General features: G+C 40.4%; 1 protein-coding gene across 6 annotated transcripts in view; it reads left to right on the top strand.

Annotated features, from left to right (window-relative positions):
- Positions 1 to 14,891, top strand: part of tube1 (tubulin, epsilon 1) — a 52,279-nt gene extending 37,388 nt beyond the window's left edge. For all 6 annotated transcript variants that reach the window (XM_041188897.1, XM_041188898.1, XM_041188902.1 and 3 more), the window contains exons 9-12: positions 5,936 to 6,076; positions 8,785 to 8,925; positions 10,700 to 10,874; positions 14,449 to 14,891. In XM_041188897.1, coding sequence (XP_041044831.1) covers positions 5,936 to 6,076; positions 8,785 to 8,925; positions 10,700 to 10,874; positions 14,449 to 14,607 — 616 coding nt within the window. In that variant the 3' untranslated portion in view covers positions 14,608 to 14,891. The remainder of the gene's footprint in view (positions 1 to 5,935; positions 6,077 to 8,784; positions 8,926 to 10,699; positions 10,875 to 14,448) is intronic.
- The last annotated feature ends 1,385 nt before the right edge of the window (positions 14,892 to 16,276 follow it).

Here is a 16,276-nt window from a genome sequence, read left to right as displayed (position 1 = left end):
CAGCAAGAAATTTTGTAGATTTTATCTGCCATAATTGGCCAGGGTTCTTTTTTTTTCAGCTCTATCAGGAAATTACGTGGTGAATAGGGAGAGTATGTATCTTGATGCATAAAGTGTCATGACTATAGAACCAGCTGCATCAATCAGTTGCTCTTTTCCAGTCTGACAATTTTGTATCTTGCATGTGTATGTCAAATGCAGGGGCTTTTGTGGATAAATAAAGAACAAAACTGAGATTTGCAAAAGAGGTAAATGGCCAATTTAAGGGCACTAATACAGAAAACAACTGAGAAATATAAAAAGTAAATAAGGGGGTCTAGAACAAGAGGTAACACTCTTAGGATACGGGGTAGGCCATTTAGGACTGAGATGAGGAGAAACTTCTTCATTCAGAGGGTGGTGAAACCTGTGGAATTCTCTACCATAGAGTGTGGAGGCCAAGTCACTGAATATATTTAAGAAGGAAATAGATAGATTTCCAGGTTCTAAAGGTGTCAGGGGATATAGGGAGAGAGTGGGAGTATGGCGTTTGAGATAGAGGATCAGCCATGATCATATTGAATGGCGGAGCAGGCTTGAAGGGCCGAATGACCTACTCCTGCACTTATTTTCTATGTTTATATGGGCAAGATTGTGGGGCGGGCACAGCTGATGGGTTGAGAGCAGTGGCGAAACCGACCACCGCCTGTGATCGGGCCCCAGCCACAATTTCATGCTGCCTGGCCAATTGACAGCCAGCCAGCATGAATCACATTCTGCAATGCTGCACACTGCTTTGTGGTTGGGGTGGGGGGCAGCGGAGGGTGGAGGTGGGAGGAGGGTGAGTGCGAAGGTTTGCACAGGTGCATGCACTGAAAGCCTCCTGAAGGCACAAAGCTGCCTCAGGGAGCTAAAGAATTTTAAAAACATAAGTTAAAAATGTTAAAAACATGTACTATCATGTGACTCTGTCACATGAGCAGGGACATGTTATAAATGAGATTTGAACATTTTTATTTTATTTTTAATTCCTGTTGGAAATCTCGTCTCACCTGTGGATGAGATTTCATATAATATCTGAAGGCCACCTGGCCGAATTCCATTTAATTATTACTTTAATGGCCTTAATAGGCCTGTTAATTGGGCATGCTGCCAAGTCACGCATGTGCCGGCCAACTGAAATATTGCGGGAGTGCACGATGACGTCGGGACGCTCACTCAGCATCATCGTGCGCCTTTTTATGCTCGAGCGGTTGGGCATGTGCCCACCCGCTCAGCGAAAAATTCTGGCCTGTGTTTCTAAAAGGGAGGTTAGGTGGACTAAGAAGACTGAAATGCATCATAAAGGGAAATAGAAAAACCCTTCTTAAGTATAGATAATGATCAAACAAGGATGAAACCACTTGCATATGAAGAGACAACCTTGTACTTGAGTGAGCAGATAAAGGAGGTACTTAATAAGTGTTATGAAGCACATTTTACAAAGTACAGTAATGATAGGACTTTGAATAACCCAAGAAGAATGTAGGAAAGCCGGTACAGGACACAAAGGCCAGATTTTGCCTACCAAGGCGGGTAGCTTGAGTCAGAAAATTTCCCAACTTAGCAGACCCTCCTCAGTTCAAAGGACTCCATTAGACCCAACTTTCACTCTGGGGAGGCAGGGCTGGGATTGAATTGGGCCTGCCAACCTCAGAAGCAGATCCTTGGGGAGCCACAGGGGTCGGTGAGTGCCAATGCAGGCTGGTTAGAGGCCAGGTTTGGTTCTCCAGGTCTTCATAGCAGCCCATTTAGAAGCTGTTAGGCCCACTAGGCCTCATCCAACAGCCAAACTGGGGTCTGATGCATTCGGCACTAATTTTAAATGGCCTTACTGAGTTCAGGTTTCTCTTTTGTGTGAATCATGCCCCGCCCCCTTCCCCCTGCTGGTAAAAATGAATCTGTTGGAAATGGGGACGGAGTGTCTGCATTCAGGCCCGGCCTGCTATTTTTAAAGGTACGGAGAGCTTCCTGACTCCACGAAAATCCGGCCCAAGGATTCACCATTACGCTGTAATAAAACGTTATTGAGACTAAAACTGTAGAAGTCACAATGTGTGGCTGTCATACATCCCAGAATATTAAAGAGATTGGAAAAGTGACAGTAGTATTCTTATAATCTTTGAAAGAAGAATGGTACTAAAGTAATGTAAGGTGGCAAATATTACATCATTGTGCAATGAAGGAGATGAGCAAGAACCTATAGGCCAATAAGGCCCCTTTGTATGTACCTTTTGAGCCATTAGAAATATAAGACTAGTAAACGCTTTTTAAAAAAAGTACGAACTACTCAGGGCTCGTCAGCAAAGATCTTATTAAAGTGCTGGACAGAGACCTTTCATGGTTTGAGATTCCAGGCTATGTTGCCATGAAGAAACCTTAATGTAATTAATATATATCAAAAATTATACTATTGAACTGAGTTTAGGTCTCAATTGGTTACATTCACAGGACAGTAGGATTGATAGGTTAGTTTTCGGATGGGACATCTCAACTAAGATACTTCAGACACGTAAAATTAACGTGCTAGCAACCATTCACACTCATTGGGCTGAATCTTATGGAAGTGACGGACAGAGAGCCGACAAGACCCTGCGTCGCCTCTTTTTGCCCCTTGCCATATCTTGTGCCACTCAAGCACATAACAGGCCAGCTGATCAAGGTCCCCAGGATGTCCTGCCTGCTGAGAGTTGCCAGCCGGCAGCTCTTCTGTAGTCAGCAGTGCTACCGGGGAGCCAGTGGCTATTGCCAGTAGTGCACCCACCTGAAACCTCGCATTGAGGAGAGATCCAAGCACAAGTGAGTGATAGCAGGAAAGGGGTCATGGGTTTGAGGTGGCAAGGTAGGGAAAAGTGGGGTTGGCAGCAAGAGCAGGGGGTGGCTCCCAGTGGGCCTTCCCCTCCTTCCTGATGCCGAGTCCTTTGATCAGTGCTTTTGTATGAAGGTTCACCCCCACCCGGGATACCGCAAACAAAAAATGCCATGCTTCCCGCACGTCAAGTCCCCTGCCTGCTGCTGGCTTAATACCAGCAGCACGGGATGAGGCTCTTAAGTGGGCGTTCCTGCCACAGACTTAATTGGGGTGTCACCCGCCCAATTAAATGCCTCCTGCCACGAAACTCACCAAAGGTGTGGGCACAGATTCATCCATTATTGGTGTGAGAATCCTATTCAGTTGAACTCAGCAGGGTTCATTGCCAAACTAGATTGGTAGATTCGCTTTTGGATTGAGTGAGGTATAGGGGGATGGGTAATGAACTATGAAAAGAAGCTGACACGACCAAGACCTGTGAAATTAGGAAGTTAGACAGTGAAGAAGAATACTGCAGAGAAAAGTAGCCCTGAGCTGTAAGATACCATACAAAGGAGTTGCTTTGTGTAATTTTAATAAGTTGCCCAACTGAATTGTACATTGTAGCATGATTACTATTTAATATTATTGTGCAAATATAAGTTTTGCCAAATGAACTAAGTGAACTTGATTATAAATGTTTTTCTGTGTAAGTCTGTGTGGTATGGATAATCACATTGCCTTCTATTGACTTGGTCTGCCTTCTGAAACATCAAAAAAATACATGTGTGAAGGACACAGATATCTGGTTCAGATCACAAGGGAACATAATTGTTCTATCCTTAGGTCTTGCCATTGTGTCAGGTGATATAGAGCAGTTGCATTCAAGGTCAAGGGAGATGGTTAGATTCTTTATTTTTGGAGATGGTCATGCATGGCACTTGTGTGGCACTAATGACAGTTTCTGATTCCAAGTTAAGGAGAGTGCAAACTGGTAAACTGCATGATCTTTTGCATACTTCCTCGGAGTGGGCAGACAGGTGGAAATACAGTTCATTGCAGAGAAATGTGAAGCATTTGGTGGAAAAGAGCAGGGAAAGGAAGTGTGCTATAAATGGTAAAATTCTTGAGAAACAGAGATCGTACAGTGCAGTTACATTGGTCTTTAAACTAGGAGGTGGAAGTAGAAAAGCAAGCAAAAGGGTAAATGGTGTTCTGAGTTTTATGCTTAGTAGCATTGAATATAAACACAACGATAGGGTGGGAAAGTAGAGTTCATGTAGAAATTCAGCCATGATCTGCTTGAATGATGGAGCAGGCTGGATGGGCTGCGTGGCCTATTCCTGCTCCTATTTCTTATGTTCCAAGCCAATTACATAATTCATATGTAAGTGGTGTTGATTTTTGTTGAAGTTGTTAGTTATGCTGCTGTTGAAGAATTGTAGTTTCTGAGAATCCTGCTTCAAGAAGGATATTAGAACATGGAAAGGGTACAAAAAGGATTCACTGGAGGATTACTAGAAATGAGAGGTTATAGTTATGAAAGGCTTGCAAAATTGAGGTTTTTTATTACTGAAACCAATATGGGAAATTAAAGGAAGAATCTCAGTTCTTCAAAATTGTGAATGATTTTTAAAGGGTAAATAATTGCTTTCACTGGTTGAATTGATAACAAATGGGCTCCACTTAGGAATATCATTAGAAGAACAAAGAAGAATTTTGAATTTTTTTTGCACAAAAGCTTATTATATAATTAAGTACCTTACTAATAATGGCTTTTGAGGTAAAAACTATAAAAATCTAAAATTGAATTGGATAAGCATTCGAAATGGAAGAATAATAAAAAACTCAAGGATAAGGCAGAGAAGTGGACCTAGAGTAGCTATGTTCTATTGGATAGTGAGCAATAACACAGTGGACAGAATGGCTGACTTACATTTGGTAAGTCTGTGGCCTGCACCACTGTGGCTCCTGTGATGTTGTGCATTATAAAAGTGCCTGTTGTAGACAGAAGGTCACATGTCCACACATTGTGCCTTTTTCAACTCAACAAAGTTTAGGGGATAACCATTCCCTGGGTTTCATTCCCCAGGGCAATATCTTGATCAGAATCAATCTGCCTGGTTGGAATTTAAACAAAAGCTTGGTAGTCACCGGTTCCCTGGTGCATTCTCCATGGCAGGGCCTGTACCGATCAGAATTCACTTGCCACCCAATCAGCACTCTCTTCTCATGCAGTATAAATCAATATTCTTGTGAATCAGTCCTGATGAGTGCAAAGTGAGAAGCTTCGACAGAATGTCTCTTTATTCAGCAATACTAATGCTGAAATTAGGCTTTTCATTGTAACCAACTTGATTCCTGTAGAGTTCTTCAAAATTCTCCAGAAAAAATATCTCTTAAAACCGTTATTTAATCAGTCCTGAAAATCTTTTCTTCATTAGTAAATCCAGTCACAAACATTAATCAATTAACTATTTTGGAAATTAAGAATTATGTTTATTGAACAGTGTCTATCCAGTGCTTTACTAAATCAGTGGACTTTGAATCTTTGTGGGTTTACAAGCATGCTGTAAAATGTAATTGGCTCCTATATATACATCCCCATTAGGTATTTTACTGACCAAATACTTGAAATTACCTTTGCTTATCAGTAGACTTCTCTCTCTACATTCCCTATACTTAATGTTCCTTTCCAACATAGGTCAGAAATGTTTCTCTTTGGTTTTTAGCATTTTGAATGCAATAGTTTATAGAAAACCATTTATGGAACCCATTCCATTTAATTGCAAAATGAGAATACCATACCAACCAGTATTTATTTGCAACAGAAATATAGATCTGGTACTTTTGTTTACATAGGTGAGATTTACTGCTCAGTATTTCATGTAATTTGGAGGGATACTACTGACCTTGCATTAGTAACATGAACAGTATTTTTTTCATTGAATGATTCACTCAACTTACTACATTGCAGTTTGTTTAATTCCACGCTTGTATGCTAGTAGTTGATGCGATGGAATTTTTCCTGATGAAGCAGATGTGTTTTGAACAACTTTTTTAAATAGCCCTAGTTTGTGTAGATTGTTAATTGTATTGGTTTATTTTATCTTGTTTTTGTTGCAGTTCTGCCAGATTTGAAGGATCCCTCAATATGGATCTTAATGAGATCACCATGAATCTGGTTCCATTTCCACGGCTGCATTACCTTGTTTCTAGTCTAACTCCTTTATACACCCTGGCTGATGTAAACATCCCCATAAGAAGGTAGGAGTTTTACCAGAATTTTTGAGAAAAAAATCATATTGCTGCAAAATCATATTTTTCTGTGTGATTAGTGTCAGACACTGACTGCATACATGCAAAAACTGGATACAAAAGGAAGAGATGATAGATGGGATTGGTAGATGGGATCAAATGAGTAGAAGAGAAAAGCATTTAGAAGATTCTTGATAGCATGATGGTACAAGGTAAGGCAGAGGGAGTTCCAGAGAGAAGGTACAAGGTAAGGCAGAGGGAGTTCCAGAGAGAAAGTATGTGATAGCTGAAGGAATAAATAGAGGTTAGAGAGTAAACCAAGGGTTGCAAGAATGGGCATAAAGCTAAATGATGTTACTTAGATATTGAGGGGTGCTGCCAAGGAGACATTTGAGGGTAAAGAAAAGGGTTTTGGTTGAACCAAGGGAGCCCACGGAATCGGTGGAGCTTTGAAAGAATTAAGGTGTAAGAAATGCAGAACTCTGAGCAAGTAAGGGAATAGGTAACAACAGGATTCTGAATGAATTGTGATTTATGGAAGGCGGGAAACTAGCTAGGAGAATGGATATATAGAGCCGTGGGCTGAGACTCTTGGAAGCAGTGGTTGAAAGGTGGAAAAATGCTTCTCAGTGACAGACCTGGTGAAGAAGAAAATTAACTCTAGATCAAAGAACTCAGAAGGTGCCAGTTGAGAAGGCTGACTGAGTGAAAAAGCAGTGCTCAGGAGGTTAAAAAGGATGACTTTGGTTTTTGCATGTGAGTTTGAAAAACCTATGATTCATTCGTTTGAGACTTGCTGTCAGGTTTGTAAATGGAGATTGGAATAAAATCTTAAAATCAAAAAGGAGGTGGAAAAGTAAAGTTTTATGTTGTCAGTAACACGTGGAATCTGATCCTGTGCTTTTGGATGATGTCAGCAACTAATAGCTCAGGCTTACTGCTGCTAATTGCAGTACCTGTTCCACAACCCAGTTTAGCTCAGCTAATTGAACACAAACAAGCATTCAAACCTATGATTCTTCGCACTTCATTAGTGCATTTACCTGATCATCAGAGAAGACTTCATGGTTCCTTTTCATTGGATTAACAGATGGAAGATGTCTTTGTAAGGAATCAAAGATGTCTGGAAGCCCTCCCAAAGATTCTTCTACAAAGAGTTGTTAAGGGCAAATAGTGCTTAACTAACTTGCTTGAGTTTTTTGATAGGAGTTGATGAGCATAATGCAGTTGGCATTTAATCAAGTGCGGCACAACAAACTTGTGAGCAAAGTTACAGCCCATGGAATAAAAGGGCCAGTAGCAACATGGATACAAAATTGGCTGAGTGACAGGCAACGTGGTAAATGGTTGTTTTTCAGACTGGAGGAAGGTTTATAGTGACATTCCTCAGGGGTTGGTGTTAGGACCCCTGCTCTTCCTGATATAAATGACCTAGGCTTTAGTGTATAGGGCAAAATTTCCAAACTTTGGGATTACACATATCTTGGAAGTATAAGAGGATAGTGGTAAACTTCAAAAGGATATAGACAGGTTGCTGAAATGTGAGGACAAGTGGCAGATGGAATCTAATGCAGAGAAGTGTGAAGTGATTCATTTTGGCAGGAAGAATGGGAAGAGGCAATGTAAAATAAAGGGTACAATTCTAAGGGGGTTGCAGAGGCAGATTATATATGCAAATTATTGAATGTTTCAGGGCAGGTTGAGAGCATACTTAATAAAGCATATGGAATCCTAGGCTTTATAAATAGGGGCATGGAGTACAAAGCCAAGGAAGTTATGATAAACCTGGATGATACACTGGTTCAGCCTCAACTGGATTATTGCATCTAGTTCTGGACGCCACACTTTTTAGAGAGGATGTGAAGATATTAGAGATGGTGCAGAAAAGATTCATGAGAATGATTCCAGGGATAAGGAACTTCAATTATGTAAATAGATTGGTGAAGCTGGGACTGTTCTCCTTAGAAAAGAGATACTTCAGATGAGATTTGACAGATGTATCAAAAATCATGAGGAGTCTGGACAGAGTGGATAGGGAAAAACAGTCTCCGTTGGTGGATGAATTGAGCACCTGAAGACACTGATTTAGGGAGCTTGATAAAAGAAGCAAGTGCAAAATGAGGAAAATATTTTTCACCTGTTGAGTCGCTAGGATCTGGAATGCACTGCTGGAGAGTGTGGCGGAGGAAGGTCCAATCACGGCTTTCAAAAGAGAATTGGATCATTATCTAAAGAGGAAAAATTACAGGGCCATGAGGAAAAGGCAGATGAATGGTACTAGGTGACTTGCTCTTACAGAGAGCCAGTCCAGCACAACAGGCCAAATGGCCTCCTTCTAAGCATTAACAGTTCTATGATCCGATGAATTAGTTTGTAGAGCTCAACTGTTGTCCCAAAAGAAGGGTGCCATCAAGAGGTACAAGCATTTTGAGTTGGGAGGAGACAGGGTGAGAGAGGATTTTAAAATACAGATTCTCAATAAAACATTTAAAAAAATTTTTAAAGTAAATTCTGTATCCATAAGTTAGGAATGCACTTTTGCTTGCCATTGCACATTAGCTGTGTTGAACTAGCAGTGCTGATTTTATGGTGCTGCTGATTAGAACCCCTTCCTGCAAGTTTAACAACTACTAATTTGGAAGATGCATGAGTTTGACATATACTACATATAACGAACTATCCTAGCCATCCTGTCTTTGCTTTTTTCATTTAAACAGGTTGGATCAGATGTTCACCGATGCTTTTAGTAAGGATCACCAGTTGATGCATGCTGACCCAAAACGTAACCTATACCTAGCCTGTGCACTGATGGTCCGGGGAAATGTTCAGATTTCTGATCTTAGAAGAAACATTGAGAGGTTTGAAGGAAGCATGTGTGCATGTGCTAAACATCTTTTACTGTTTCTTTATGTTAACTTAGTGTAGCTGTTGTTCATTTGGAAGTTTCATACTTGAAAAAAAATTATCTTTAGTCAAATCACTTTCTTTTTTAGTAATTGACAATTATTAAATTTAAGGCAGGATTTCTTACCAGATTAGGAATTATATTCATAGAAAGGATACATATTCTTTCATATGTTCAAAGGTGTGTTATAATGTTATTTTAAATTAAATTCTTCTGGACTGCACAAACAGCATAGGTAATGAATACATTGTACAGATTGTGATTGGCGAAAGATTAAAACTATATGATTATTATTTCTATATATTTTTTAAATTGATGCCAATTTTCACCTTTTCAAAAAGCTTTGACCATCGCTGGGTTTCATGGTGATTGAACACCCTGGGGTACTTTGCAAAACCACCCATTATTCATAATGGAAGGAGACAAGAGAGAGGCTTTTGAAATATAGATTCATGATAAAACTTTTCACATTTTCAAAAAAGAAATTCTGTATCTACATGTTAATAATGCATTTTTTCTTACAAAAACATTGGCGGTTAAGATCTGCAGACCATTTACTACTTGATGGACGAAGGAGAATGGCACCAATGCAATACATGATCCAGTCTCACCCTGTGTTTACTTCGAACAAAGCTTTCTGTAGAGGACAGAAATGATTGGTGTGTGACCAGTTTCCCCCTCATCCTTGGATGTTGAGGGCATCTGTCCCTGAGGCTGACTAATTAAGTAGACTTGGAATCTAACTTCGGGTCTTCCTGGTTGATGTGAATCAATAGTTAAATTTACTTTTTCTTAACATATTAGCTAAATTAAAACTTTTAGATGAACCATGAGTTAGATATTGTTCTTTTCTCTTAAGGCAGTTTTCAGTTTCAACTGTTTACTTCCCATTCAAAAAGAACTGAAATTGTAAACTGCCCTGTTAAAGAAAATAATTAAATTCTGTATGTTATCTATTCTGGTTCTGAAGGAGAAGATTAACAGTCTGTGATCATGGATGGAAGTTAATGCCCTCCTCCATAGCGAGTTTGGTGGCAGACGGCATTTAATCAGGCGGGAAGGTGGTGGTTGGGGATCCCGCCATCTTCCCACCCCGATTAAGTCTATGGTGGGAAGGCCCATGGACAGTCTTCCCGTCCCACTGCCAACTGAGGCCCTTAAGTGAGCAATTAAAACCGACTTAAGGGCCTCATCCTGCTGCCACTGGTATTAACCCAGCGTCAAGTGGGGGGAGCATAACTAGCAAACTCACCTGTTACCTGAGATCCAGCAACAATCCCAGGCCTCAGGTGGGTGTCGGACAAGCAGCAGTCACCACCTCTATTCTACAGAGCCGTCAGTCTCTTATTTTCCAGGTGAGACTGGAGGACCTGCTGCTGTCCAGTTAAGTGCTTTAATGTGGCAGTTCTTCCCCAAAACAAACAATGTGGCCAACTGCTGGCTCTCCAACTGGCAGGCAAGACCCCCATTGCCTCAATTAAATACCATCCCAGATCTTTATTTGTTTTAAAAGAATGCAAGAAAGACAAAGGCACCATTTCTCCTAGAAAATTTAGCTTAATAATTGATAAATTAATAAGTTCTTAAGATTTCTTTTAATTTTGCCACAAAAGTTACCAGGTAGTTTTCTTTTATTTTATAGCATTGCATTTGGACCTCTGAAAGCTGTAGTTACAAATCACATTTGCATTTAAGAGATGAGAGAATAACACTGTGATTCCCTACAGGTTAAAACCTTCTCTCCAATTTGTCTCGTGGAATCAGGAAGGTTGGAAAACAAGTCTCTGTTCGATACCTCCAGTGGGTCACACTCACTCCTTATTGGCACTAGCCAATAATACCTGTGTTAGAACTACTTTCATAGATCTAAAGGATCGATTTGTAAAACTTTACAAAAAAAAGGTAAATTCTGAATAATGTCTCAACTTGATGGTGACTAAGGAACTGGCTGAATGGCAGTAAAAGGTTAGGTACTAGTTAATGGAGTGATTTTGTTAGAGGTATATTCTACTATTGTAGATGGAAACTATACAACCTCACACTCATTGACATTGAATTTCATCCTTTTATATTGAAAACTTAACAATATTCCCTTGCAGCTTCCTTTACCCCACACAGCTCCTATTTTGGTGTTGTTGGCAAATTGCGAAATCACTCTCTCCATCTACATCCAAGTCAATAATATACATACATTCTGAGAATTGTTGCTTGCTACCTGGTTGAAATTAATGTCTTTAGGGAGCCCCCAAAGCTCAAGCTTCAGTCTTTTCAAAGGAACAAGGCCTCTCAAAAGATAAAGTTGATAAACACAGTTTAAACACTGGTAAATTTTATTGAGGCAGTAGTGGGCCGAAAACCAGGGTATTGCCATCCTGGCAGTTTCCGGGAACCCTAGCTGGATTCTGTGGCATTTAGGAAGCTAATGAGCTGCTGTCAGGGCTCTCGTCCCTTTATGGGGCAAGATGCCACTTCCAAGAGCTGTCGTCCAATCAGAGGGCCACCATTGGAAGTGGTGGCTACTGCTGTGACTGCACCCAGCCCACAGAAACAGTGTTGGCGCTGTGCTCCAGGGCCAGTCAGGCAGGCCCTGATGAAGAGGTGGTAGGGGTATGTTGATGGTGGGGGCAGAGGGTGTGTTACAATGGGACCACTTATGGATCTCAATTTGCCTCTGGGTGGGAACGCTGCCCTGCCATTGATATACCATGGTATCAAAAAGGTGACACTCTACCTGATCCCCCTATCATCCCTAGGTATTTTATGGCCAACCCACTGCTGAGGGCCCCCAGTAAATTCCATCCAGAAAATGGTGCTCAGTTGGCTAGTTTAATTATTTCCATCTATTTTTCTTTCTTTGTTTATGGGATGTGGGCTTTACTGGCTAGGCTATCCCTAATTGTCCTTAAGAACTGAGTGGCTTGCTAGGCCATTTCAGGGGGCATTTAAGATCCATCCACATTGCTGTGGGTCTGGAGTCACGTGTAAGCCAGACCAGGTAAGGACAAATTTCCTTTCCTAAAGGAATTCGCGAACCAGATCCGTTTTTACGACAATCGACAATGGTTTCATGGTCACATCATTAGACTTTTAATTCCAGATTTTTATTTTATTGAATTCAAATCTCAGCATCTGATTACTAGTCCAGTGACATTACCATTATGCCACTGCCTCTCCCTTGTAAAGGAAAATATACAATTTACAATTTGATGGCCAAATGATAAATGATATTAAAAAGTAATTTTTGGGGCAGGGACGTAGAGACAGTCAACACTGAGGAAGACTGCAATAAATTATAGGAGGGTATTAATAAATTTGCAGAATGATCAAATAATTGACACATGAAGATCAATGCAGATAGCTGCGAGGTAGTACATTTTGGTAGGAAGAAAATGGAAGTTATTTATTACTTGGAATGTGCAAGTCCAGGTAGGTTAGAGAACAAAAAGAGATGGAGTACAAATGCTTCAATCATTAAAAGCTGTGCCACATGTTAGGAACATCATTAAAAAAATGCAAACCTAACACTAGGCTTTATTTCTTGAGAGATAGAACTGAAAAGTAGGGACGTTATACTGAACCTTGATTAGACCACACTTGAGAGTACTGTGTGCAGTCAGGCTCAATATTATTATAAAAAGGACGTAAAGGCACAGGAGAGTGTGCAGAGAAGATTTACAAGAATGATACTAGAAATGTGTGGGTACACATCTGGCGAAAGGATTTTCAGACTGGGTCTCGTTTCTCACGGGGGAAAAAAGGTTGGGGGATGACCTAGTAGAGGTATTTAATATTATGAAATGTTTTGATAGAATGGATACAGAGAGAATGTTTCTTCTTGTGGGAAAGAACAAAACCTAAGAGGCCAACAATATAAGATAGTCACCAAGAAATCCAATAGGCAATTCAGAAGAAACTTCTTCATCCAACAACTGGCAAGAATGTGGAATAAAAGCAAAAAGTGCTGGAAAAACTCAGCAGGTCTTGTAGTATCTGTGAAGAGTATCTGTCGACAGTATCTTCCAAACCCATGACCATTACCATCTAGAAGGACAAGGGCAGCAGATAGATGGGAACACCACCACCTAGAAGTTCCCTTCTAAGTCACTCACCATCCTGACTTGGAAATATATTGCCGTTCTTTCACTGTCGCTGGGTCAAAATCCTGGAACTCCCTTCCTAACAGCACTGTGGGTGTACCCACGCTACGGGAACTGCAGTGGTTCAAGAAGGCAGCTCACCACCACCTTTCTCAAGGGCAACTAGGGATGGGCAATAAATGCTGGCCTAGCCAGCGAAGCCTACATCCCATGAATGAATTTTAAAAAGTTAACATTTCGAGTCCACTATGACTCTTCAGAATATGAGAATGTGGAACTTGTTACCACAGGGATGCATTTAAGGAAGACTAGACAAACATATGAGAGAGAAGGGAATAGAGGGTTACGAAGACGGATTTAGACGAGGAAAGATGAGAGGAGACTCAAGTGGAGCATAAACGCCAGCAAGGACTGGTTGTGCTAAATGGGCTGTATATTCTTTGTAGTCCTATTTCAATGGTTTTGTTTTCATTGATAGATTTTGATAACTTGTTCATTGTTTCTTGGCTGTTTTCAAGTGCCGCCTAGTGTTTTTCATTGAAGTTTACGTACCGGCTATGTCTAACTAGATTTCCCACTTGTTCATTTGTAATTTGGCTTTATGAATATTAAATTCTGGTCAGTCATGTGAAAATGTGACCCTGAACTTTACTTTTGTGACTTCCTATAGTGCACTAGAAAATCAATCACGCAATATCCATAGCTCACTCAGGTGAACAGGTGCATCTGCCTTCAGACCAATCATGCACTTTTAGTTCTCCTGAGACAGTGCTGGAAAGGGAAAAACTAGTCATCCTTAAACAGCCTCCCCTCCCACTAACAGTCACTAATGTGCCTCGTCTTTCCATTGCAGTGTAAAATATATTGTGAAAATAAAGGCTGTTAGACCCATATTAGGATATTAAGAGCATCAGCGTTAGTTTAATCTTATATAATATTGAAACTTCAGTAACAGTCCAAGCATATTTGCTACTGAGTTACTAAATCCTGATTACAAGTACTCCCTTCTCCATCTGAGCAGTAATGGTAGGTTATGCTCAAGGGGCCAAATGGCCTACTGCTGCTCCTCTGTCAGATAATACATTATTGCATGGCATAATAACAATGTATATTGTATTTTAGCATACAAAATGCCACTGGAGATGATCTAGTTAAATAAGCGCACAAAGAGAGATTGAACCTTGTCCTTTTTTAGGGGATATCTAGTTACCATTTAACAGACAAAATCAAATATGTTCATTAATCCTGCCATTAACATTTCTTTTACACATTGCATTTTTCCAATGCATTGTCTACGTATTGATAAGTTATTGCTATCAATCACAAAATATTTTAGTTAATTATTTGAATAATGAGCCATACTAATTTTGTCATTTCAGGCTCACATTCACCACTACCTTCATGTGGATGGAATGGAACAAAGCTGCTTCACAGAAGCAAACAATTCTTTATCGTCTCTAATAGAAGAGTACAACCAATTGGATGCTACTAAAGGACTAACAGTCACTAATGTGCCTCGTCTTTCCATTGCGGTGTAAAATATATTGTGAAAATAAAGGCTGTTAGACCCATATTAGGATATTAAGAGCATCAGCATTAGTTTAATCTTATATAATATTGAAATAATCAAGTGCCTAGTTATAAACCTCAGAAGCATGTAAAAAGTAGCCTATGTTGCTCAAGGCCTGAAAGATCTTGCACAACATGGCCTGTGCCAGGCGTAAAGATATAAAGTGTGTCCAGTTGCAAGATTCTGAATGTGTGTTTTCAATATTTCTGAACAACTACAATATTTATTTTAATAAAATTACATTGTTCCTGTGATGAGTTGATTGGTCATCCAGCATGGAGTAAATAATCTGGTAAATAGACAAGGAAAGTCCTAAATACAATCCCTGGCATTCTTGATAAATTATTCTCATCTGGCACAGTGTAAGTTAGGAAGGAAAAAATCAGTCATCCCTGATATTGCAGCTGGGATTTTGGTTTGATGGGGTCTCGGAGCACCAGCAAGGAACTAACTCCCAAAAGCTCTGTGAGGCAGGTCCAACGGAATCATGTGTCCTTCAGGCACGTAATTGGCCGCTGTTGGGCCTTCCCCATGATTGAGATCCCCAGCAGCGGAAGTCCCACACTCTGAGAGCTGCCAGCCAATCAGATGGCACTACACCCTTCTGAGGCCCAGGAGCCCAGGCCACAGCTGAATGAAGGTGCGATGGGCAGAGACAAGGGCAGGGGATGGCCTTCAGTGGCCACGCCGGCCCAATGCTAGGTCCCTTGATTGGATACAAAGTACCTGTAGTAAGGGCCTCCCACCCCCACCTTACAAGAGCCTCTGGCAAACTGAACACAATTTGCTGGGCAGCCTCTATAAGGGTGTGGGAGATCAGTTAGGCCTCCATTTAATTCCTGAACCACTACTGAATTGCAGTGGGTTCAGGGATAAAGGGTGTCAATTGGCTCATTAATAAGTCTAATTGACATTCAGCTCGCACTGGCCAAGAATCCTGTGTCAGTCCCTTTCATCCTCTGACTTAATTGGGCGAGATTTTCCCGCTGCTTCCTGACATAGGATTTAGGAACAAGAGTAGGCCATTTGGCCCTTTGATCCTGCTCCTCTGCCTCCAGATTAATTGGCTGGGCCCATTTTATCGTGAGACACAGGCCTCCAGCCACCAAGACTCCCGACGCAATAGTCTACATAAAATCCAGGCCTGTGTGAATCCATTGTGGAAGTTGCACATCTGTGGATCTCACTGGAAGATACAACTGGGATTAGTATAAAATCTCCCATGATTCAGTGTTGACATAATTTCCCATTGTAAGTTTATACATGGAAATTAGCTACTTGACTAATATACCACTGCAAGGAATTGAAATTATACTTCAAAAGATGCTGAATAGATTCGGTTCCATTAGTTGAAATTCTTTCCTCAGTGCTATGAAATTGGAACATCTGCGCAAACTATTTCGATGCAAATAAAATCCTAAATCAATTTAGTTTGTATCCTTGTTTACTTATACTCATAACCAAATTTTAATCACGCACAATGGACTTTTTTGTGAATGAAATACCAATTGGTTTCACAAATATTCCAGTTTAGTGGAGTATCAATGTTTAGCAAGATGGGTATACAATATGTGCTAATTTTTGCATGGTTATTTAAACTAATGTGGATTTATACATCAGAATACAATTTCTATATT

The sequence above is a fragment of the Carcharodon carcharias genome, chromosome 5, assembly GCF_017639515.1.
Source record: "Carcharodon carcharias isolate sCarCar2 chromosome 5, sCarCar2.pri, whole genome shotgun sequence".
Lineage (NCBI taxonomy): Eukaryota > Metazoa > Chordata > Chondrichthyes > Lamniformes > Lamnidae > Carcharodon > Carcharodon carcharias.
This window is presented reverse-complemented; position numbering and strand designations above follow the sequence as displayed.